Consider the following 25229-nt stretch of genomic DNA (forward strand, 5'->3'; position numbering starts at 1 on the left):
GTGTGTATGCTTGCATCTGTATAAATGTTAAAGTTGTTTGGTCATATGTGCATATGTGATATGGCTTATTGTTCGCTGTTGCATATAGTACAATGAATTATCCATGTTCTCCTTAATAAAAGCTGAGACCGAACGGCATTTAATCATCACATTCGCGTACAACCGGATGTAGAATAATTGAAGCACCATTACAGCCAGTGCGCTCTGATATAAAATCATGGAAATTACTTTCCAAAGCCCACATGAAACGTTTATGGCCGGGCAGAACCTGTAATTAAAGAGAAGTACAGCAAAGAGATAAAAACAAGGATAACACGGAACTTGTGCAGATTAAAAGTAATTTTCGTTTTCGTTTCAATCTTCAAACAATTTGTAGCATATCGGAATGTAGGTGGTTATGAACACATACATAAATACATGTGTGTACCTTGTAGTCATCACTACCACCATGTTGTTGGAACAAACCACACATCCGTGAACAGGGTGGAGCTAAGAGATAGCTGGTTATTTAGGCTGATGGTGTTCATTTTACGACACACCCTAATATAAATATATGTTCACACATTCTTGCTTGGACACACATACCTGTGTTGATAAACGACAATCGCCACCACGCTGGACTTCCTGAAGATTTGCCGGCTTAAAACATGTCTCCGAATCCCACATGTAGATGTCATTTTCTCCCTTGTAACGGAAGAACAATGAATTGCCGCCATCTGCACCGAGTAAAACCATTTGCTTTCCATACGGCTTAGCACCAACATCAACAATCGAACCAGCACCCTGACCAACTCTCAAATATTCACCTTTTATGGAGTAGAGACGCGATGAGCTGAGATAGGTGAAGAAGAGTGTCGATGTGCCATCATCCTGGGCCGCCAATGCAATGTAAAGGACATCATTAGTGGGGCATGTGGCTTTGGGCAAAACAATGCGATACGATTTGGCACCAGTGATATCATAGACCAAAATACTTCGGGCACCAGCATCTGCGACATAGCTGCAAGTAAATAGAGAAAGTTGTTAGAATTCGTAGCTTTAATTAGTTATGCCGTTGTACATGTCCAAGGGTCTGTTGTTGGTCAATTCGATGACATACAAGTGCAGTGTAAGAATAAATCAGGATAACAATGATAACAACAATTGAATTCACTTATAAGCGAAAAGTTAATTAAACAGATGTTTTGATGAGTAATGGAAAAACAACAGTTCGAAAAAAATGTTATAACCCATATACCTGAAACTGTAAGCCCGAATGAAGTCCGAAAATTGTGTTACAACCTCTACATAACATGGTTAGGATGCAGGCCCACACTTCTGCAGTAAGGATAAAGGAAATCTGTTATTCGATGCAGATAGGTGGAACATGATTAGAACAGCACCTTTCATCCGTGTTGTTAAGGTGACCAAATTTTTCGGCAATTTGCAAACTTACGACTCGATTACAAAAGAAGAGCACAACAAAGGGGGCACCAATGTTGATGTTTTTATTTAAACCCCAATCTTTACGATAACGCGGCTATATTCACTTCGATACAATAAAAAATGCTCCTAATCGAAATAATGGGGGTTTAGACCGTTTCAGACAATTTGGAGTCGATTTAGCGATGCCCGTCCGTCTGCTTGTCTGTCTGGAGCGTAAATATCTCTCGAAGGGATCAATCGATTTGGTCCAAAATCTGGTTCTCGTTATATTTTGTCCAAACTAATATCAAGTTCGAAGACGAGCCACCACCGCACCACTCCTTCCGGTACCCACCATACAATAGTTCAAAATTTGTCGGTAAAATGGTATAAAACTTCGAAGGGTCCAAAAGTTGTTTCTCATTATATTTCTTTGAGACACAGATCGGGTTAAAATATGGAGTATATCGGTCAACTCCTCCGACTCATATTGGCTCAATTGGACCTATTTTTTACCGCCGAGTCCGAATGACATCTTACGACACCACTTGTAGAGAAGTTTTTCATGGCTGAAATACTCAGGAAATGTAAGCCAACACAGAGGGGATTTGCCACCGTCAAACATGTTTATGTTTATGTCCGCATACCTTCTGAATGTAAAGCGGACGTGATTAGCACTGCACCACTGTGGCTCCCACGGCCCCTATTGCAACGGGTTTTTTTGTGGACAAGTTCAAAAGGCACCTCACCGAGTAATAGCCTTAGTTACCAAGTGTGTGGATATACGAACTTTTACTGAATAAACCTTCCACTAATGTAAGTGTGTATGTCTTGACACCCTAGGTATTCACTTCCACAAGTACCTCAACCTCACTCTCCTTGACTATTACAAACATGGACAATGACGGCGAGCCCGTCACTACTGTCGAAAGCAGTTTAGTTAGTGTAGACAAACTCGACAAGCCGTTCCTTCCTAGGCGAAAGTATTGGAGACGGAAATTGGTAAGGGAGAATCATTCATAAAAAATACAAATGGTTTGCCGATACCTCTAACCTCCAAAACTGTCAAATCTAAAGAAACACTGGACAAAAAACGAACCTCAAGTTTGTATTGTAGTTCGAAAGGAACTATCCCCAACTAGCTAAGTGTTAGTTAACTTCCTATTAGTAAAATACCCACTTCAAGTACAGGGTGAACTCCTGTCGGCACCCTTATTAAACTGGCGACTGTGGAAACCTATTGTTCTGGTGGCAGCCAATCCACAATCTGGAACGGCTGAGAAGGTTTCAAAGCCGTCGGCTATTCCATCCATCTAAAAGAAAACCTGACAACTTATTCTCAACCGGTGAAGCTTGAAAATGTGTTAAGACCTCTGGATCTCCCACCTCGACCTAGGCGGCAAAGCCCCAGTCTTCCAAGAAGGCAAAGCCAAAAAAGACAAACACTGCACCTAAATTCTCCGAGGGTGTTTCAGTGAGATCCTCATCTGCTTCACCCCCAAAATCTCTCACCGAGATGATGGAGGTGAAACAGTTGATGAATAGAGGCGACTTTGTTACGAAGATCGAAAGGAACTATCCCCACCTAGCTAGGAGTTAACTTCCTATCATTCAAATTCCAACATCAAGTACAGGAAGAATTCCTGTCGATGCCCTTATAGAAGTGACGACAGTAGTTCTGGTGGCAGTACAGAATTAGTCAATCCGCAACCTGGAACAGCTGAGAAGGTGTCAAAGACATCGGCTATCCCATCCACTAAAAGGACAGTTCTAAGAGTGACAAGTCAGTTTCAACCGGTGAAGGTGGATAAGTTGTTGCGACCTCCCCAACTTATTGTACACCTCAACTTATTGCAAAAGTCTTCTTGGAAGACTGCGAAGAAGCCAAAAAATACGAAGACTACACTTAGTTGATGTGTACAGGGAAACTATCCAACTTAGCCGCAATGCAATCAGACGGAGCTATGAAGAGGCCAATCCGAAATCACATCCAGTGGTTGTAAAGAGAATGAGGTCGTCTGAGGAACAGCACTGTTACAGTCGGTGGAGAGAAGAACATTACTGGAGATACCAAAATCGCTTCAGTCAGACGAGCAGGAGTCTAACCCGAAGCATGATAAATGTAGTTAAGCCAAAAGTTATCTGGTTTGTCGTGACAGTTGACGTTCTTTAGATGCGATGGATGGGGGATATACTCAGAGGTCCGCTTAAATGTGATATTTGAATAAAATTCCATTGCGTTGCACTTTTATTTGCGGACCATACTGGCCCCGCACAACTTACCACAGACCGACCTATAGTGTTATACTCCTATGTGGTCAACAATGTGACTGAATAAACCCTGTTCCTACATGTCAGCTTGTTGCATATAACTGTGGAATGCGCTGATGGAATTCTGCAACCATCGATCTGTTCTATAACCTACAGTGCATTCGGGTTTTTGTTGTTGTAACAGTATAAGATATATTTGTAATATCTTTTCTCAGCATAATCTGTTCCTCTGTCTATCTCCCGTTTTATAAACTTGCCTGAAAACGTTGCAATGTGTCGTGATGCTGGGCAGATGTCTTGCACGTTGTCATCAATCCTTGTTTTATATGAATTTAGACGGTGCACCATCCTGAACGTAGTTCAGCTAAAACTACTCTGGTTTGTCGTAGCAACTGACGTTCTTCAGCTACGATAGATAATGTTTATGGCATATACGACTGCATTTGTGTGCATACTATCCAAACCTGATTGATAGGCTTCCTGATCTAGGTGTTTTCATTTATATCGTTAAACCTCTCTCTCTAAATCATGAAGATCTCTCCTGACATGAATGGAATTACTCACACGGTAACACCCGAGTAACACTGCACCGAGAGCATGCCATTGTGTTGCCGTAATGGAAGAATCTTCGACTTATCAAGCTTTTGGCACTTTCGAAAGAAGGCCCGATTGCAGGAAAACTATACGTTTTAGAAAAAATTATTTTTAAAAATGCTTAAAAAGTTTCAGAAATATAATTTTCATAAAAAATTTAAAGTTTTCTCGCAAACAAATTCTCGGCGCTATGTGGGTTAAACGCCTTTTTAGCGGGTTCATCATCGCTATTTCTTATGACATGGCCTAGCCAACGAAATTGTTGTATTTCGATATGTTTAACTATACTGATGACGTTGTATAGCCGATACAGCTCGATACTCTGCTTGCGCAAGTACCCAGGCTTCGGAACCAAACATTAGCGAGGCTAGTATCAGTGTTTTGTAAAGCATCGGAGCTAATATGAATCGGGATGCACTCATTGATATGAGAGAAGTCTCCCTTGTCCCGTCAGGGGTGTTTGTGGAACAATTATTATATAACTTCGACCTTTAGTTACGTCTTTTATTGATCGTCCCATAATGTTAATGTCGTCGGCATAAGCAAGTAGCTTGTGGCTATTGGTGTATATTGAGCTATTTCTTTCAACGTTTGCACCTATTATAACCTCATCCAGCAGGATGTTGAAGGGGTAACACGAAAGGCTGTCTTCTTGTCTGAAACCTCTTTTGGTACTAAATTGTTCGGAGAGGTTCTTTTCCATTTCAGTTAATGTCGACTTTCAAAGACGAATGAACTTTGCGGGAATACCAAATTCAGATATGACTTCGAATATCTTTGAACGTAAGGGCTGTTCTTCCTACCAGATGCTGAAATCAACTCGGTTGGTATGCCACCGGCTTCTGCTGCCTTATTATTCTATAGCCAGTTTATTGCTGCCTTGAGTACACTATCTTTATGCCGCATTTTTCTCTTCGGTAGCATCACAATACTCCTGGTCATATCATGGGTTCCTCGGTGGAGGTCTCTGGTGTTAAAATATGGATTTTGCGTTTGCATGGAATGGACAGTACTTTGTCATTGTGCTGATAGGGACGAGAAGTTCCATTGTGCCGATATGGTATCGTGACGAGAAGCAATAAGGCCAGTTAAGTGGAATATGCCATGGCTAACTGTTGTGATTGTAGTTTACCGATGCCCAATATCGATGATGTGTCTGTCTGTCTGCAGCTTGGCTGCAACAAGGTGTTGAAGCGAATCGATGTTTGCTCCTCGGAACGATCCTACATCCAACACGCTTGATGAATGTCTTCCATCTATCACAACGTGGTAAATTTACTTTTTTTTGACCTGGTGGCGGTGGCTATATACCCCTACACTGTGGAGATGCTTAAATCTGGTACTGCTAACTACCATGTTTTGTCGCTGCGAAATCTATCAGCCTCATGGGCAGGACATATATTTCTTCTAAGCGCTCGTAAAATATATCTTTGGTCTGTTGAGCGGGAATAAAGCTGATGTTGAAAAATTTAGCTTTTATCCGAATTTCAGCAAGTCTTTAATTCACCGGGGAGAAGCCGGAGTCTAAATGTTTTAATCTCCGCTTAAATACAAATCCGCCATCAGAATCATGCTTTGTTTCATGGCAGCTATAATACAGTGCATCAACTTTAGGTGTTGTTGTGACACCTTTCCCAATCCATTGCTATTTCCGTATGGCAGTAACATTGGCCTTGTATTATTCGAGTACATCTGTCAATGCGTAAACTGCATCTCTATAAATAGTCCGAACATTCCATGTGTAGATCATGGTCCATGGACTATGGCTTTTTTCATAGTCTGTAGCTGAGTTACAAGCCCAACGCCTAATACAAGTTTTTAAAATTCTTATGGGTGAACGCGCGGCATATGTCACTATCTTTAACGGGTATTAAAGGCAGCTCCGCAGGTGACACCAAGGAGATCAGTGTCCGTTTCAGATTAAAGCCGGTTGCTTGGTATCGTTCATTCCCTCCGTCACCCACCAAATCGTAACAACTGAAGTTAATTTCATCTATTGAAAATATTTCTCAAGTTGTTATATCTTTAAGAAGTTATTCCGTGGCTGCCCGAAGTATACAAGATGCAAAACATGTGTTAGTTTAAACCGTACGTAAACAAATTTAAAAAATTTCTATCCCAAAATGTCTTTTCACTTCGATTTACAGCCTGTTTGTGTATTTCGAAGCGAAAATTTATGCGCATGAAACACACCCAAACTTTAGTTTTGGAAATATTAATACCCTGTTTCACTAAGACGATTCGAATACAAATTCGTTCGAATTACTACCAAACTTCTGTTTTTCTAAAAATATTTTATTAATTTTTGTTTTGATTTTCTAAGTGCCGGGAGCAATCACTGTACACTTAAAGAAGTTATTGTTTATAAAGTTGTTAATGATCATCATTTAAATGTGTAAGCAAGCTGCAAAATCTTTTAGCCATGACATTAAAATAATACAATATAGTTTTAAGTATTCTCATCAATAATTGTTTTATATACTTTATAAGTCCATATTTACATTAGGCGATTTTCCTTGCGGCAATTGGCCGTTTGGCGGTGAGAGAGGGTGTTGAGAGGCAAAGGGTTACCATATGCCTCACCTCTCTCTCCTACAAATTGACAATTGCCGCAAGGAAAATCGCCTAATGTAAATATGGACTGACAGAAAACAAAAAGTCTCAATAAATCTAAATCTAAAAAATCTCATTTTTGTTTTAAATCAAACAAGAAATTCTACAATAACAGGAGTTTTGTAGTAATTCGAACGAATTTGAATTCGAATCGCCTTAAGCTAGGGTCACACTAGGCAAATATTTGCTCCAGCGACAGGGAGTGTGTGTTTACTGAGAGCAAGTGAGCATAAATTTCAATGCATTATTTACGCTCATTTGCTCTCAGAAAGCGCACACTGCCGGTCGCTAGAGCAAATATTCGCCTAATGTGACCCTAGCTTTAGAGAAACAGGCCATAATACCTTTGCTTCAAAACAAGAAACAATTTTGAAAAACACACTCAAATTTGGTAGTGTTTCTTACGTATTCATTTTCTTATCGACATACATAAACAAGCCCTCAATATTCAATTAAAATTATTAATTTAATATTTATTTGCAATATTTGATGACAAATCTTTAAATGTATTAAATTACATACTGTTTGTGTGTGTCTGTGTTGTTTTTCTTGTGGTCTGGAAATTATTGAGGCTTTCCTTTGTCAGTTGTCTACCTATCTATGGATTGCGGCGACAGTGGCTGCATCAAAAAAAAAAAAAAAAAAAAAAACTAAAATAAACTTTTACACTCCCCATATTTTATTGACAGAGTGTTCGGGGAATTAAATGCCATTCCAGATTATTAATGTTGATATATGACCGACAGAATGGTCGACAAACAAATTGACAATTTGTCATACCCGCAGACAGACCATTGAATTTATTTTTTGTTTTTGTTCGGTTCCTTTTGTTTTATTTGTTCCATTTTTTCTGCGTAATTTGTCTTACATTCTGATGGTTTCTTTTAATTTCTTTACGTATCTTCTTCGACATTTCTCGAGATTTATTTCTTAAAAGTTCAACAAGTTTTTCGTTTCTGTTTTTGGAAGTATTTAATGGGCATTGGGATGTTTACTGGGTCGAAAAGAGAGAGTGAGGGAGGTAGTATAAGAATAGAGAGAAAAACACCAGTGAGGATTACCTTATTTAAAATTTATTGAGTTAGGTTAGGTTGAAAATTGGAAACACTTAAAGGAGAATTGTCAAAATACTAAATTCATAATGGAAGGGGATCCTGTCAATGGAAATTGTTAAAGGTTAAATTGTTAATTAATTGAGCGGTTAAAGATTTTTTGTTTAAAAGATGCAGTTTTCTCCGAAATCCAATTTATGATGGCATAAAGCCAGTAAAGAAAAGTTTTGTTAGGATTTTAGTAAGGACCTAAAGTTGGGTGACGTAGGGGATGACATAAAGCATGAGTGTTGTTGCGGATTTGTAGTTGGTCGTAGGTTAAAACACCTGGTATCCAGCTTTACCCCAGTGAATGAAAGACTTGCTACAATTCGGATGAAAACTAAATTTTTCAACATCAATTTTATTTGCGCTCATGATCCCACTGAAGGCAAGGACGACCTCCAACTCTACCCCACTGAATGAAAGACTTGCTACAATTCGGGAGAAAGCTAAGTTTTTCGACATCACTTTTATTTGCGCTCATGCTCCCACTGAAGATACGGAAGATCAGACCAAAGATATGTACATATGAAACATATAAGAAGAAACATATGACCGTTGTTATGTCAAAACTGGAATGTAGAATATCTTTGGATCAAAAGTTGGGAAAATCAGTCTCAACAGTGAAACGTATGAAATTAGGCTGATAAACTTCGCAGAAGCAAACAAATAGCAGTACCAGATTTAAGCATCTCAATACTTAGAAGGACACGTAGATGTCTCCTGACATAAAAAAATCAAAAATCAATTGGATGAGATGTACGTTCCGAGGAGCAAACATAGACTCGGATACCTTGTTTCTGCAAAGGTATGTGCCCGATTAAACGTAGCAAATAAAGTGCGAACAGACACAACACGGAAGTTCGGCAAGTTGTAATCACAACAGATTGCAAAAGGATATTGCACTCAAATGACCCAATTGCTTAATGAAAGCACTCCTCCTGCTGATAGCATATCAGCACTGTGGCAAATTAGCATCCACTCCATGCAAACAGCCTCAAAATTTATTCTTGGATATCATGGCATGACCAGAAGTGTCGTGCTGCTACCGAAGAGAAAAATGCACTATACAATTTGTAGCAACGCGTAGCGTACGACAGAGGTATCGGGAGGAAAGGATAGAGAAAAAAAGTCTTGTCCGCAGGAATGAGGAAAAATCACGATGTACAGGAAGTCTGAAAATGAAGTCAACAGGGAGCGGTAAATGCCAAATTTCAGTCAATTTGGATCGAAATATCAACATTCTCACTTCTAAATACTTGAAATCTGGCGGTACCGTTATGTATGTGCTATTTCAAAACGTGGTCTTGTGTCCATCATTTTTGGAACTGCTGGGAACCTCAAATGTAAAATTACCGCTAGTTCGGACAAAAATACAGCTAAAATCCTCAAATACATAAACTGTAGAGATACCGCTAAATGGGGTATACCAAAACATGTGCCGATGTAGCCCCTCTTAAAACTTGACCTGCCTATGGAAAAGACACTCGGGTGAAGTGATTAAAATGGATGGAAATAAAGGGTCTATACAAGCACTCTTTCTTTCAGAAAGTGTTCATAGAAGCATCCTTACTTTCAGAAAGGGTATATAGAAGCACCCTTACTTTCAGAAAGGGTGTACAGAAGCAACCTTACTTTCAGAAAGGGTCTGTAGAAGCACTCTTACTTTCAGAAAGGGTCAGTAGAAGCATCCATACCTTCAGAAAGGGTCTATAAAAGTACCCTTTCTTGGAAAAAAAGTTTGCAGAACCACCCTTTTTTTGGAAAAAGAGTCTGCAGAACCACCCTTTCTTTGAGAAAGGGTCTGAAGAAGCACCCCTTACTTTAAGAAAGGGTCTATAGAAGCACCCATACTTTCGGAAAGTGTCTGTAGAAGCACCCTATCTTTGAAAGGAATCTGTAGAAGAACCCTATCTTTGAAAAGAATCTGTAGAAGCGCCCTTTCTTTGAGAAAGGGTCTATAGGAGCACCCTCTCTTTGAGAAAGGGTCTATAGCAGCACCCATTCTTTGAGAAAGGGTCTATAGAAGCACCCTTTCTTTGAGAAAGGGTCTATAGAAGCACCTTTTCTTTGAGAAAGGGTCTATAGGAGCACCCTGTTTTCTTTGAGAAAGGGTCTATAGGAGCAACCTTTCTTTGAAAAAGGGTCTATAGAAGAACCCTTTCTTTGAGAAAGGGTCTATGGAAGCAACCTTTCTTTGAGAAAGGGTCTGTAGAAGCACCCTATCTTTGAGAAAGGGCCTGTAGAAGCACCCTATCTTTGAGAAAGGGTTTATAGAAGCACCCTATCTTTGAGAAAGTGTTTATAGAAGCACCCATACTTTCAGAAAGTGTCTGTAGAAGCACCCTATCTTTGAAAATAATCTGTAGAAGAACCCTATCTTTGAAAAGAATCTGTAGAAGAACCCTATCTTTGAAAAGAATCTGTAGAAGCGCCCTTTCTTTGAGAAAGGGTCTATAGGAGCACCCTCTCTTTGAGAAAGGGTCTATAGGAGCACCCTCTCTTTGAGAAAGGGTCTATAGCAGCACCCATTCTTTGAGAAAGGGTCTATAGAAGCACCCTTTCTTTGAGAAAGGGTCTATAGAAGCACCTTTTCTTTGAGAAAGGGTCTATAGGAGCACCCTGTTTTCTTTGAGAAAGGGTATATAGAAGCAACCTTTCTTTGAAAAAGGGTCTATAGAAGCACCCTTTCTTTGAGAAAGGGTCTATGGAAGCAACCTTTCTTTGAGAAAGGGTCTGTAGAAGCACCCTATCTTTGAGAAAGTGTTTATAGAAGCACCCTTTCTTTGGGAAAGGGTCTATAGTAGCACCCTTTCCTTGAGAAAGGTCTGTAGAACACCCTTACTTTCAGAAAGGGTCTGCAGAAGCACCCTTTCCTTGAGAAAGGTCTGTAGAACACCCTTACTTTCAGAAAGGGTCTGCAGAACACCCTTACTTTCAGAAAGGGTCTGCAGAAGCACCCTTTATTTTAGAAAGGATCTGCAGAAGCACCCTTTATTTTAGAAAGGATCTATGGGAGCACCCTTTATTTTAGAAAGGATCTATGGGAGCACCCTTTATTTTAGAAAGGATCTATGGGAGCACCCTTTCTTTGAGAAAGGATCTATGGGAGCACCCTTTCTTTGAGAAAGGATCTATGGCAGCACCCTTTCTTGGAGAAAGATTCCATAGAAGCACCCTTTCTTTGAGAAAGGGTCTATAGAAGCACCCTTTCTTTGAGAAAGGGTCTATAGAAGCACCCTTTCTTTGAGAAAGGGTCTATAGAAGCACCCTTTCTTTGAGAAAGGGTCTATAGAAGCACCCTTTCTTTGAGAAAGGGTCTATAGAAGCACCCTTTCTTTGAGAAAGGGTCTATAGAAGCACCCTTTCTTTGAGAAAGGGTCTATAGAAGCACCCTTTCTTTGAGAAAGGGTCTATAGAAGCACCCTTTCTTTGAGAAAGGGTCTATAGAAGCACCCTTTCTTTGAGAAAGGGTCTATAGAAGCACCCTTTCTTTGAGAAAGGGTCTATAGAAGCACCCTTTCTTTGAGAAAGGGTCTATAGAAGCACCCTTTCTTTGAGAAAGGGTCTATAGAAGCACCCTTTCTTTGAGAAAGGGTCTATAGAAGCACCCTTTCTTTGAGAAAGGGTCTATAGAAGCACCCTTTCTTTGAGAAAGGGTCTATAGAAGCACCCTTTCTTTGAGAAAGGGTCTATAGAAGCACCCTTTCTTTGAGAAAGGGTCTATAGAAGCACCCTTTCTTTGAGAAAGGGTCTATAGAAGCACCCTTTCTTTGAGAAAGGGTCTATAGAAGCACCCTTCCTTTGAGAAAGGGTCTATAGAAGCACCCTTCCTTTGAGAAAGGGTCTATAGAAGCACCCTTTCTTTGAGAAAGGGTCTATAGAAGCACCCTTTCTTTGAGAAAGGGTCTATAGAAGCACCCTTTCTTTGAGAAAGGGTCTATAGAAGCACCCTTTCTTTGAGAAAGGGTCTATAAAAGCACCCTTTCTTTGAGAAAGGGTCTATAGAAGCACCCTTTCTTTGAGAAAGGGTCTATAGAAGCACCCTTTCTTTAAGAAAGGGTCTATAGAAGCACCCTTTCTCTGAGAAAGGGTCTATAGAATCACTCGTTCTTTCAGAAAAGGTCTATAGAAGCAGCCTTACTTTCAGAAAGGACTTATAGAAGCAGTCTTTGAATTTGACCTGTCTATGGAACAAGACACTTGGGTGCGGTGATTACAACAAAAATTCGGTTCCTGAAATTTGTTATATTGCTATATTTTCGCAACCGGCGAAAATAAGGTCATCGCCAATTGTTAGATAGGTATTTCCATAAGCATTGATTCCCATTTTGTAGTAATATGTTCAAAAAACCGGGTCTATCCCGGTTTTTTTTGTAAAAATAATACATTCCCGCATTCAGCGTAAAAATACCTTACCTCTGCAAAAAGAAGAGTTTTTTTTACTAAACTACATCTGTTCTGAAAGATGTCCTCTTCGATAAGTAGAAACATAGACATGGACTTTGATTTTTTTTATGAAAAATCTAATTTTCGAAAAATTTACTATTTAACCTGCTAAAGATCAATCAATGTAAATTGTAAAATATACACTTGTACATACATATGTATGTAGGCAAATCGTACATATCGACCATTTACTCTTATTTAGACAAAAAAAAACATGAAAAAAATTATTTTATTTTAATGCCCTTCGATACTCACACAAATGGTTTATTATCGTTTCCATAGTCAACGACCAGAAATTGTAAACGTGATTCAGCTGCAACCAAGTCACTCATGTCGATACTTTTCACCACCTTTCCATCGGCTGTATTAATGGCAACAATTTTCGGACTGCAACGTCGTATCGGCTGTTCCAAGGTATTGACAATGCCAACATCCAAAGCCCACAAAAGCCCCTGCAAAAAAAAAACAAGAGCAAATGAAAATATATGCAACGTCAATAACAAAAGTCAAAAACTGGGTAAAAACCAAATTGGAATTTAAGACATAAAAAGAAAAGAAAAAAAAAACAAAATATTGCATATTTATATTTTACATAAAAATTAAACAAAGCGAATACAATATGCAAAATGTTGATGTATTATTTTTTGTGCAAATATGAAGGTTATTGGTAGATAAAATTACTGTACAATTCAAGGTTTGTCCAAGGCTTTAATTGAAATCGACAATTCCTTCGAATTTCAGTATATACCATGAATAAGAAAGACATGTGGGGAATGTAATAAATCCACTTTTGTGGTTTTCACAAAAGCCGTTTAATTCCAAAAATTTAAAGTAAAGATTTAAAATTTTTAAACTTAGAATATAATTTAATTGATTCTGATGCATTTTTATGAATAAGCCAAAGTAGCATCTGTTGGCCAATAAAACTTATAATTTTGTTTATGGTGGCGCCGCAGTAGACAACTTATTTAACTACCTCAAAATTATAGGTACCAAATTCTACAGTATATCCAAATTCTTTGGACGTACTGCACGTCGGTACCATCATCTTGGTCTTGTCGCCGTTTACTGCCATGCCAAATTTAGCAGATTCTCTACTGATTTTTTATTTTTTATGCGTTGAAAACAAAAGAACATGAACAAAAAAAGTATGTGAACAGAAAACAAAAGGAAATCGGTGATCTTAATTCATAATTTTACAACTGTTTTTTGCAGTTGTCGGGACGCCTACGTCACACAGGCAAGTTTTGGGATTTTGACAATCAATACATGAAGTCAACTGTCCTGTCATTTGTAAACGCAGGGTTATTGACCTATTACAGTCATCCTAACTACATTATCCCCCTAGCAGTGTTACAAAAATATCTGCCCTCCGACCACTTACACAAGAAATCATTTTATATTCCTCATGGAACACTCTTTTTATCGACTTCTCGCTAAAAATACCTTGCTGACAAAAAGTACTGGTAAGCGTATTTATGAATTATTCTTTTTAATATTTTTAGTGTCAACAGAAGTTCAAAATTACAAAACTACAGCCAACAAACTGCAAACGAATCCAAATGAAAATCTACTCCGTTGTTTTGATGGATGACCGATATTTGTTTAGTTATGTTTTTTTGCGTTACGTTGCTTCCAATTAAAAATATTGACATAGTTAATTAAAAGTTTAGCTATTGTCGCAAAAATAGAAACACCATACATACATACATATACATTATGTATTTGATTGTGAAAACGTCGTTTTCTAAAATTAGCAAAAACATAACTGGAGTACAAAAGCATACATACATAAAGTAGTAGAGTCATTGATAAAACTAGTAAAAGAGTACCAGTCGGCTTTGCCGACAGAGATATACCCTCAGCCTACCACATAGTCCATTATGGAAGTTGATCTTATTTTGGGGGTCATATCTTTTCGATTTATATAGCGCCCACTGGACACTTTAGTGGCTCACAGTATAACTTTTGGATCAGTATACAGGAAGCATGGACTTGTCCATGGAAATCATAATCTCGCTGTAAACGGGACCACAACGAACAGCATCGGTATACATTTCCCAAGGATCTTCGAACAGACCCTAAACTGCAATTAGACATAAATGTTGAACTTTTGTGGGGGAGGTACCCTAAGGAGAGGACCGATATGGGCCATTTTAGAAGTTAAACTAAATGTGGACAAAATATTAGGAGATAAAAAGTGTGGACCAAATTGGTTGCCCCGTTTAAGATATATCGTGCATACCATTTTGTGGCATTTTTTTTTAATTTTTGATTTTTTGTGGGGGAGGTACTTGAAGGAGTGGACCGATATGGCCTATCTTCGAACTTAAACTATGCTTGGACAAATATTACGAAGGAACAATTTTGGACCGAATCGGCAGATCCATTCGAGAGTTATCTTGCGCTCCAACCACTACACACGGTGTCATAGAGTTTTTTTGCACCTTTCAGGTTATTTTCTCAGGAAGTATGAACTTGCCCCTGAATACGACCTTACGTATGGGGAGCAGCGAGTACAAGTTGTTACAACAAAAATCAAAGGGATTCGAGAGCAGGTTCTAAACTGAACTTTTCCAAAATTTTGTGTGAGAGTTACTCGAAGGAGTGGACCGATTGAGTTCATATGTGAACCTCATCTAAGTCTGGTAGAATTTTCACGGTGTGCAAAGTATGGATCGGTTACTCCCTTCAAGAGTTATCGTGCGCACAAAATTTCCGAACTTTTGTTGGAAAGGTTCCGGAAGTAGTGGACCGATATAACCCACCTTCAAACTTAAATTAAGTTTGGACAAAATATTACAAAGGCCAAATTTTGGACCGAATCGGCTGATCCGTTCGAGAGTTATCGTGCGCCCCAGTCAGACGTCTGTCTGTCTGACGGACAACTCCAAATTGTCTGAAACGGATTTCGCCCAAACATACTTGGGGTCTAAAGCCATTATTTCGATGAGGCACATTTTGCCCGTATGAAAGTGTATATACCCTCGTTAGCATAAATGCTGAGGGTATAAAAATCATCAATATACCTACCCCATGATTTGAGCTAATTCGAGGGTCTTGGCGATAATTTCCAACTATTTAGGATCTACCATTATTCCATTTTATTTATTTCTTTATTTTATAAATTTAATTAAAAAAAAATATATTCTCATGAACATCATTTCTATTCTTTAAGTCCAGGCAACACGTTTTCGACCAAATCTAGGTCTTTCTGCAGTATCAGCTGTAACAACACGCAACGAACGCTGATTTTCCAAACGTTGATTGTCCAATTCACGCGGTGATGGTGCCATGCTTTCCCAAACATCTAAATTCAGATCACGGAATGTTTTAGAAATGTTATCGACATAACGATTTGCTGAGTTTTCTGAGCCGTTGTGTGGGGAAGCTACCTTGGAGGTGACAGTATTGCAAGATTGTGGTCTGAGGGATCTAGACAAATTTATATCTGAATGACAACTCCTTGGGGTAGATGATACAGATTTTGTTGATTCCTTCTCGGCGGATCTTGGTGAACAGGCGCATAGACCACGCGGTGATTCCTCTTGTTCCTTTATAAGTTGTTTTAACTTTTCACTGGTACTCTCAATGGCATTTAGATGAGTGGTGCGTATATCCAGCAGTTTATTTTCCCGTTCTAAAATATCATTTAACTGTTTGCCTTTAGAATTGCGTTCTATATCCAACATTTCTTTTAGCTGTATATAACGTTCCGAAGCCTGAGTTTGCCACAATTCCTCAAAACGACGTAAATTATACTTGGCCTCCGATTCATACATGGCATCAATTTGTGTTAGGGTATACATTTCCGAATCCAATTGTTTGGCAAGTTTTTCCTTAAAGGCCAATATGGCTTCGGATCCACGGCAGGCATATGTGGCTGTGCGTTTCAGGGAGTAACACACCTTTTTGTAGAAAACTTTCAATGTAGTTCAATGTTTCAGAGTAGCGTCCATATAAAGGTACCTCCTAATTTTACCTATTTCGAGAGTGTTGGCTGAAATTGTGTATTTTGATTTCTTTGGGATTAGAAAATGTTCCTGCACAAGATTTTCAAAATAGGTGTATATCTTGGTATAGCCCCCATATAAAGGTACCTCCCAAGTCCATGTTCCGAATCGATTTGGTATGGGGTGTGGTAAATTCCAAATGGTGGTGATGGTGATGCCAATAACTCCATTCTATGGTTATCGTGCCTATCAGGCACTTTAGTTGGTCACCGTGGATTTCTTAGAGCTTTTGGACTAATATGTCAGGTAGCACAGACTTGCCCATGAAAAACATATCACTGTAAATAGGACCTCAAGAAGTACTATCGGTTAAAAATATGCTAAGCAAAAATGTTGACCTTTTGTGAGGGAGGAAGTACCACAAGATGTTTTCCACTATAGACCTTCCTAGAAATTGACAGATCGACACTTATCATCTTTTTGTCTATTATAGAGCAACCCTCGATTGCACCTTACGTTCCAAGCGATGTCGGAATTTGTTATCGCAGCAAAGTTATTCGGCTTGGTAAGACGACATTAACTGATTTCCGGTCCTCAGTTAAAATAGGAATGAACCTCTCAGAACAGTTCAGTATCAAAATAGATTTCAGAAAAGGAGACATCCATTCCATTGTTCTCTTCAACATTCTGATGGATAGGGTTATACAAGATGCAACCCTCAAAAGGCACAATATACACAAATATACACATGTTACATACTTGCTTATGCCGACGACATTGACATCATAGTACTGGCCAACCGGTGCTACATTGGCTTAAGTAAGTAGCTTAAAAACAAACCCACATTTTGTCAAACAAAAATAACACTATACAAAACACTAATACTACCCGTGCTAATATATGTTTCTGAAGCCTGGGCACTTGCGCAAGCAGATAAGGCAGTGCGTGGTGTGTTAATAAGAAAAAATCGTCAATTGATCTACGGGCCAATGTGCGTTGATTTGATACTTGCTTGGCCGGTACACACCTAACTGGACGGCCGAGGCTTCGATGGAGTCAACAAGTGCTGTAAAATTTTCAAAACGATCCAGCACATTTATAAAAAAATTTTAAAATTTTGTGTGATAGGTATCAGAAAGAGTGTACCGATGCGAAAAGGTTGGATCAATGTAAATCACTTCTTCCGGTAGTTATCAAAGTGGCCATCAGGCACTTTAGTTGGTCACCATGGATTTTGGATTATTATGTCAGGAATCAAGAACTTGTCCACGAAAAACATTATATCACTATAAACTAAACACGTGCAATGGTATAACTGTTTATATCAACAAAACAGATATATCATATACATAACAGATATAATCTATATATATAAAAATGGTGTAAAAAATGTATAGTAATTCATAAAATGAGAACGGCTAGGCCGATTTCTGTAAGATTTTTTGTCAGTTATTCGTATTTTCGAGGAGAAGGTCTTTACGGAAGAAAATTTTGGAAAAGTCGGAAAATTGGAAAAATCGAAAATTGAGTTTTTGTATGAAATTTTATTCCTTAATAGCGAGACGAAGTTCGCCGGGTCCGCTAGTATGATATAAATGTGGGAATGAGTGTAACAGTTATGATATTGTTTGGGTTGTGTATACTCACAATAACATAACTGTTAGAAACAGTTCTGTGTTGTATATGAACGAGTGAGAACTTTATTTGTTTTTTCGTTCTCAAGTATCTGTTGTACAACAGATATTTTTCAAATACTACAGATACCAACAGATACTATAGGTGTAACAGGCTTGTGTGAATAACTTCTAAGGAAAATTTCATAAAAAATAAAATTTGTAAACATTTTTATTATCTAGGGGATAAATAAATATTAAAGACATGAACTGTTATAACTGAACGCATCAATTCGAATGTTTTTCTGGGTTCAGTGAGTGGAATGTACGAGGGCTACTAGAAAAGTTTCCGACCTAATAATGAAAACGCGAATATTTATCCAAAATAGTTTTATTATATTCCAAATATTTATGCAAATAGTTTTGTTATATTGAAGCGTTTTTTGTGGTTATTTTAAAACTAGGTTTAAAATAACTTAAACCAATTTTTTTCCAGAAGGGAAGTGGTAGCTTGTTACATTTTTAACACGTTCGCGGACGCAAAAAAACTCAGAGAGGTGCAAAAAATGACACCCAATTTCTTTCAGAATTAGTTTTTATTTGTATTTATTAATTAACTATTAATATTATTATAATTTTTTATTTATTGTACTATGGATATTTATGAAATTAGTCGTATTATGTACATTAATCACAAAAACATTCGATTGTAAGTAAATGACTAAAAATTGACTTTGGAAATGAATGCTATAGCATTCACGTCATCCTACGTCACCATGAAAATGAATGCTATAGCATTCACATCCGCGAACGGTTAGTTTAAACAAATACTTACATATTATACAACATCCCGAAAGGGAGAAGGCATACTTCTTCCATATCAATGAGTGCACGGCGATTCATATTGGCACAATGATATGGGACCTACTTTTATCGCCGAGTCCGAACGGAGTATCTTACGACACAACTTGTAAATAAGTTTTCATGGCTGAAATACTCAGGCCACCACCGCCGAAAATGTTGTTGTTCTGGTCGGGGATTGGCCTTAAGAGAATAATACCTTCAAAAGCCCTTAAAACGATGCGTCACTTTGTAAGGTAGGGGTTGTTCCAAGCTGAATGGACCTACAATACATTTACCGAAGTATTATCCACCGACATACTTCGGACATTAAAGTCATTTCCACAGAAGTACAGTCATGGGGCTATATCGGTGTAGAAGCAGGCTGATAAAGAACATATACACTTTATATGATCTTAAATTATTATTTCGAGGAGTTACAAACAGAATGACAAACATAATATACCCTCCATAACAAATTAAACGATTTTGTTATTCCTAATGGTTTTCATAATGCAGAATTTGTTATTGGTCCATGGAATGATTCTGAAGAAATTCGAAATTCACATTTTTGATTTGGTTTGTAGTACTCGGTCCAGAAGCACCATGTCTAACCAGATTTTGTATCCTGACTTTCGGGTCAAATAAGTTATAGGTGCTTTATATGTGCATATCATTATTATGTGACTTTTAGGAACGCGATATCTTATAGAGAATTTTACGGTCGTTGTCTTTTGCTTTAGTTACTTTTTGGTAAGGCTCACAGTTTTTGAGATATATAAAAACCCAAAAATATGACCTATGACCATGAATAAGTTTCTTTGCACGCATGGGATCAACAGAGTATTTAGGACCTTATTTGTAATGACAAATCCTACATTTCCACGGAAATTCAGCTCTGTGGGAATTTTTCTATTTCAATTCCTATTTTGTTTGGTCTACATACAACAAATACTTATTGTATCACACCAATATCCATTTATATCAGTTTGTACAAACCAGATATAAACAAATATGTTCCTTTTTTTCTGTCTATACCAACTCATATCATACCTGTTTGAAAAAGTATCAGTATCAACTTGTAACTGAAACTACATTCTACATATCCATACTCACTCAATGCTGAAAAATGTCGGAACTGATATATTCAGTTGTATCCATGCAGGTGTTTACTATAAACAGGACCACAAGAAGTACATTCGGTAAAAATATGTAAACGATCCTCGAACACTCCTTAAACAGTACTTAGCAAATGTTGAACTTTTCTGTGGGAGGTACCCGAAAATGTTTTCCAATATAGATCATCTTCCGACAAATCGGATACTCAATTCGTACGTTTTCATGTTCATCAGTCATTTGAGTTGATGCCGGCAAGGTTATACTGAGCTTTTGGGACATTATCTCAGGACTTGGCCACCAAAAGATTTTACCGTCGTAGAATGTGCCGAGAACACAACACAACAACATGCAAAATATTTTATGGCGATCGAAGAAGACTTCCGAAAATGTGCTCGTGCCAAAAATTTTGAAATTTTTTATGGGAGCAAGGATTGCACCGATATAGTCCATATTCGAAACTTATCTGTGTCTATGAAATAAATGTTATGACATGCAAAGTTTGGACCAAATCGGTGACTACCTTTGAAAGTTACCGTGAACACCATTTCCGCGACAAATTTTGAACAATACACGAAGCAGTGGGCCTATATAGTCCATCTTCAAACATGATCTGAGTTTGGGCAAATTATTTCGAAAATATTAAACCGTCATACAATTCACAGAATTCCAATGCCAAAGCCAATGTTCACTCCTTTTTAACACAACCTGTGTGTACATTAGTGTTATGACTTTTTTACAACCTCATATCCTTGTATCATAGCGTTATGAGTTTCTACATAAGATTACATAAAATCTTAATTATAATTCGATTCGGTGGAAAAACTACAGGCACAAAATGATTTTAAAATTTGAATTTATCAGAATTATGGACAATTTGTTGAAGTCACTGTAAGCAGATATATTACTGAAAATAAACTTTAGAACCACATGAGATAACCAAACTGACATAACATTTGTTTCTCACCAATTCTCTTTAATTCTGAGAATCATAAAAATATCGTAAATGCTTTTTTCAAAGATATATTAAAAAAATCAATTTTTTTTTCAAAGTGGTTTGTGCTTGACCTTTTCAATATTTGAATGGAATAAACGATATTTTAGTTATTAGTAGGCTTAAGTTTAATCATTCGTGCAACAGGAAATCATTTTATCATTAATTTTTTCAAATATTTTTTAAAATCGTTTTGTGCGTGAACTTTTTTATATTTCAATGGAATAAACGTTATTTTAGTGATTAATTGGCAAAAATGCATTCATCCGTGGAACAGGAAATCATTTTTGAGAAAAAAATGTCGAAAAATCATAACCCTAGTGTATACAAAATCGTCCAACCAATAAGGATAACTGTGAAAATGATGAGAGTAAGTAAAACAACAATTAATTGTGTCTTAATGGTTATGGTCTGTTCCGATATACAAACGTTCAATGTTTACCACAATAAACGGATTCAATATTTTGTAAAACGTTTCAATCCTCGATGTGACTCATAATGAAAATGCAAAGAGAAGAAAAAGTGTCATCGTGGTTTTGTGGTTGGCATAACAGCCTTGCATACCGAAGGTGGTAGGCTTGAAACTTCAGCAAGACACATCCTCAGCTGTGGTTATACCCCTCAGTAATATTTGATCCTACGGAAATGTTGATTGATTACAGTAAAAATGTACGCTATGACAAAGGCTTAGTACATTTTTATTCTTATACAACACCATTGCACAGTGGTCCCACTTGTATGGGAAGGTGCGACAAAAGTATTTCTAATCGTCTGATCAATCTGTTTTTTTTTTTCAGTAAATGCTTAAAATACACAAAAAAAAAATAATTACTGCATTTCAGGAATAGTGTGCATAAGTGTTGCCAAGGTTCAAATTTCTGAAATTTCTGCATTTCATGAACGCATTTCATAAAGCAAAAAAAAAAAATACTGTTTTTTCTGAGAGATTAAAAAAAACAATTTTGGCGAGTTGTTGTTTTTGTTATTATTGACTAACAACCACCACACACCACCAACCAAACCAGACACAAATTTTGCTGCTGTTTATTAATTATTAATGCTTTTATTTTGTATTATTTTAATTTACCGTTTCTTCTAATGGATTTTCGCTGTAGCTGTTATCGTCTTGTGAACATAGCACAACAATACGAGCTATATGTACATACATGTTGAGTATATCATCACTAGGTTGGGATATTAAATGTTGCCTTTATATTAAAGAAATTAAAAATTTGTAGTTGCGAACTATACAGCCAAACACGTTGTGTTTTCGACACAACAAAATTGTTGCGACCTATAGTGGTAGTTTACATATTTTGTTATGGTGTGTATGTGTGTGGAGTGGTTTGTTCCCTGCAAACCAAATGTCGGATGTCCGACAAGTCTGAACAATTTCGGAAGCAATATCGTTTAGATTTCGTTCATATTTCTAAACGATTTTTGGAGGCGAAATAGTTCAGATTTCGTACCGATTTCGTTCCGATTTCATAGCGAATGTCAGAAATAAATTTCTTCTCCGAATTTCCCAAGGATTTTCTTCAGATTTCGTTCCGAAATCGATCCGATTATCCGATTATGTCAACCACTTCATACAACTTTCGTTAAGATATCGTTACGATTTCGGATCCGACATCGGACGTAGCGTCTGAAATTTGTTCCGATTTCGATACGATGTCGGTACGATAGTCCGATGGGATGGTGAGACGATGGTGGGGGTTGTGTTGTGGTTTGTTGATACATTGTCAATAAGATGGTGAGACAACGAGACCATTCAAAAGAAAACGAGAACAAAGTTGAGAGCATTTACCAAACCAGAGAGGAAATATGAGAGCAAATAGTAAAATATAGGGAAAATAGGAAAGTGATTTTGCATCTCCTGAAAATTTTACATATTTTTGAAAAAATAGTGGCTTTCGGATGGATATAAGGAACTGCACTTGTATCTTATGTGAGGTACCTGTACATTATGAAAAACTATATCACGAACGAAAATATTTAAAAATTCTTGAAATACTTTTTTCTGTGTAAGTAAAAAATGCTTTAGCCAAGAAATCATCAATATGGGTCTAGTTTTTATGGGTCTAGTTATGCTAACGATGGTACATACACTTTCATACGGACAAAATATGCCTCATTGAAATAATGGCTTTAGACCCCACGTTTGGTTTTAGACCCCAAGAAGTTGATTTAGCCATCTCCATCTGTCTGGCTAGCTGAAGCTCACGATAACTCTCTAACGTGTCAACCGATTCGGTTCAAAATTTGTTGTGTAGCGGCTTTCGTAATATTTTGTCCAAACTTAGTTTAAGTTCGACGATAAGCCATATCGGTCCACTCCTTCTGCTACCTCCATCACAAAAGATCAAAAATGTTCGGAAAAATTATGCGCACTATAACTCTTAATGGGAGTGACCGATTTGGTCAATACTTTACACATCCTAATATATCTACCAGATATGGATCATGTTCGAATATGGACTATATTTGCCCACTCCTTCGGTTACCTCCCACACAAAGTTTCGGATAAGTTTAAGAACTGCTCTCGAATCTCACTTTGATTTTTGTGGAAGCAACTTGCATTCGCTGCCTTAATTATGACGGAACATTTGTGTCAGGGCCAAGTCCATACTTCTTGAGAAAACACCCCGAAATGTGTAAAAAACCCCTATGGCACCATGTGTGGTGGCTGGAGAGCACGAAAACTGATTAAGCGATTTGGTCCAAAATTTGGCCTTCGACATATTTTGTCAAAACTTTGTTTCATTTCGAAGATAGGCAATACCTGTCCACAAATTCAGGAACTTTCCCCCACTATTTAAAAAAATTCACTAAAATGGTATGCATGAAACCAATTTGGTCCAAATTTTGGATCTCCTAATATTTTGTCCAAATTTAGATTAACTTCTAAAATGGCCCATATCGGTCCTCTTCTTAGGGTACCTCCCCCACAAAAGTTCAACATTTGTGTCTATGTGCAGTTAAGTGTCTGTTCGAAGATCCTTTGGTAATGTATACCAATGGAGTTCGTTGTGGTCCTATTTAAAGCGATATTATGTTTTCCGTGGTCAAGTCCATGCTTCCTGGCCTACTGGTCCAAAAGTTATACGATGACCCACTGAGATAACTAGTGCGCGTGATATCTATCAAAAAGATATGACTTTTAAAATAAAATCCACTTCCACAATGGACCAAGTCGGCCCATTCCTTTAAGTACCTCCTCCGCAACACTTTTGCACTTTAATCTTAATCCACATTTTTGTCGGCAAGTTCAAATGTCTAAAAAGGGCCACAAAATTCTGAAAAGGCCCTAAATACATTCGATCTGTACGTAGAATAAAGTTTAAATTCACATAGGCTAAGGGTATATCCCTGTCGGCAAACCGACTGATACATTAATGTTAACTGCTTCTGTTTTGCTTTGATATAAATTACAAAAATATTGCTGGATATTAAAACATGATACATATGTTTAGAGACAATTTGCTGAATTGTCATTGAAATTTGTTGATATAGATTTTTCGATTTTTGTCGTTGGTTGTGGTCCCAACCATGCACTGTTCTTCGCCACATCGTAGTAGGACAGACAGACATAAATTAAAAGCTAACATCAGCACAACAACATTTACTTACATTTTGATCGACAGCTATGTCAACAACTGATTGTAAGGCTTGACAATTTCCCTCCTCTTGTATGGCCCAACAGGGATATGGTGCAATTTTTGTCAAGCATTGGCCTTTCTTTAGGTTAACTTTGCCCAGGGTAAATGGTACACCTTGTTTGTAACGTGGCAAAGCCACAAAAGCCGTATCACGCTGCAGCTGAGCTCGTGTCACTATCACATTACGCGGTACATAACGACCCGATTGAACGTAAATATTTTTCGTAGAATCACAGGGCCACAGTAAACTGCTGCCACTCAATTGAAATGTCAGTTCGGTCAAAGGACTTTTGTTGCACTTGCTAATGGCCTGTTCATCGGCAAAACTGGGTGTTAAAATTAAAGTGGTCAGCATCACTACAATTTGCAAGAAACTGGCCATGCTTTGTACTTTTCTGGCAAATATTGAGAATAACGTTTAAAATTGAACTAAAACGCAATCAAATCATGAGATAAGCTTTTATATAAACTTTGTTTATTTTTGATTTTTTTGTTATTGTAAATTGTTGCAAATGAAACACATTGAGGCCGCAAAGAATGCCACAAAATATCAGAGAATTTTTTCATTGTTGTTTTTTTTTTCGTGTGCTGTGTTGCTTTAATGATTGAAGATTTATTACAGAAAAATC

General features: G+C 37.6%; 1 protein-coding gene across 1 annotated transcript; it reads right to left on the reverse strand.

Moving 5' to 3' along the window:
* Positions 1-26: 26 nt before the first annotated feature.
* Positions 27-24982, reverse strand: yellow-g (L-dopachrome tautomerase yellow-g). Its single transcript, XM_073985248.1, has 4 exons — positions 24572-24982; positions 12681-12877; positions 586-1000; positions 27-268 (listed from the first exon to the last, which is right to left on the reverse strand). The coding sequence occupies exons 1-4, from the start codon at positions 24980-24982 to the stop codon at positions 140-142; spliced, it is 1152 nt and encodes a 383-aa protein (XP_073841349.1). The 3' UTR covers positions 27-139.
* Between the last annotated feature and the right edge of the window lie 247 nt (positions 24983-25229).

This window comes from Musca autumnalis, unplaced genomic scaffold, assembly GCF_047663935.1.
Source record: "Musca autumnalis isolate F117 unplaced genomic scaffold, ASM4766393v1 scaffold_4, whole genome shotgun sequence".
NCBI classification, from domain to species: Eukaryota; Metazoa; Arthropoda; class Insecta; order Diptera; family Muscidae; genus Musca; species Musca autumnalis.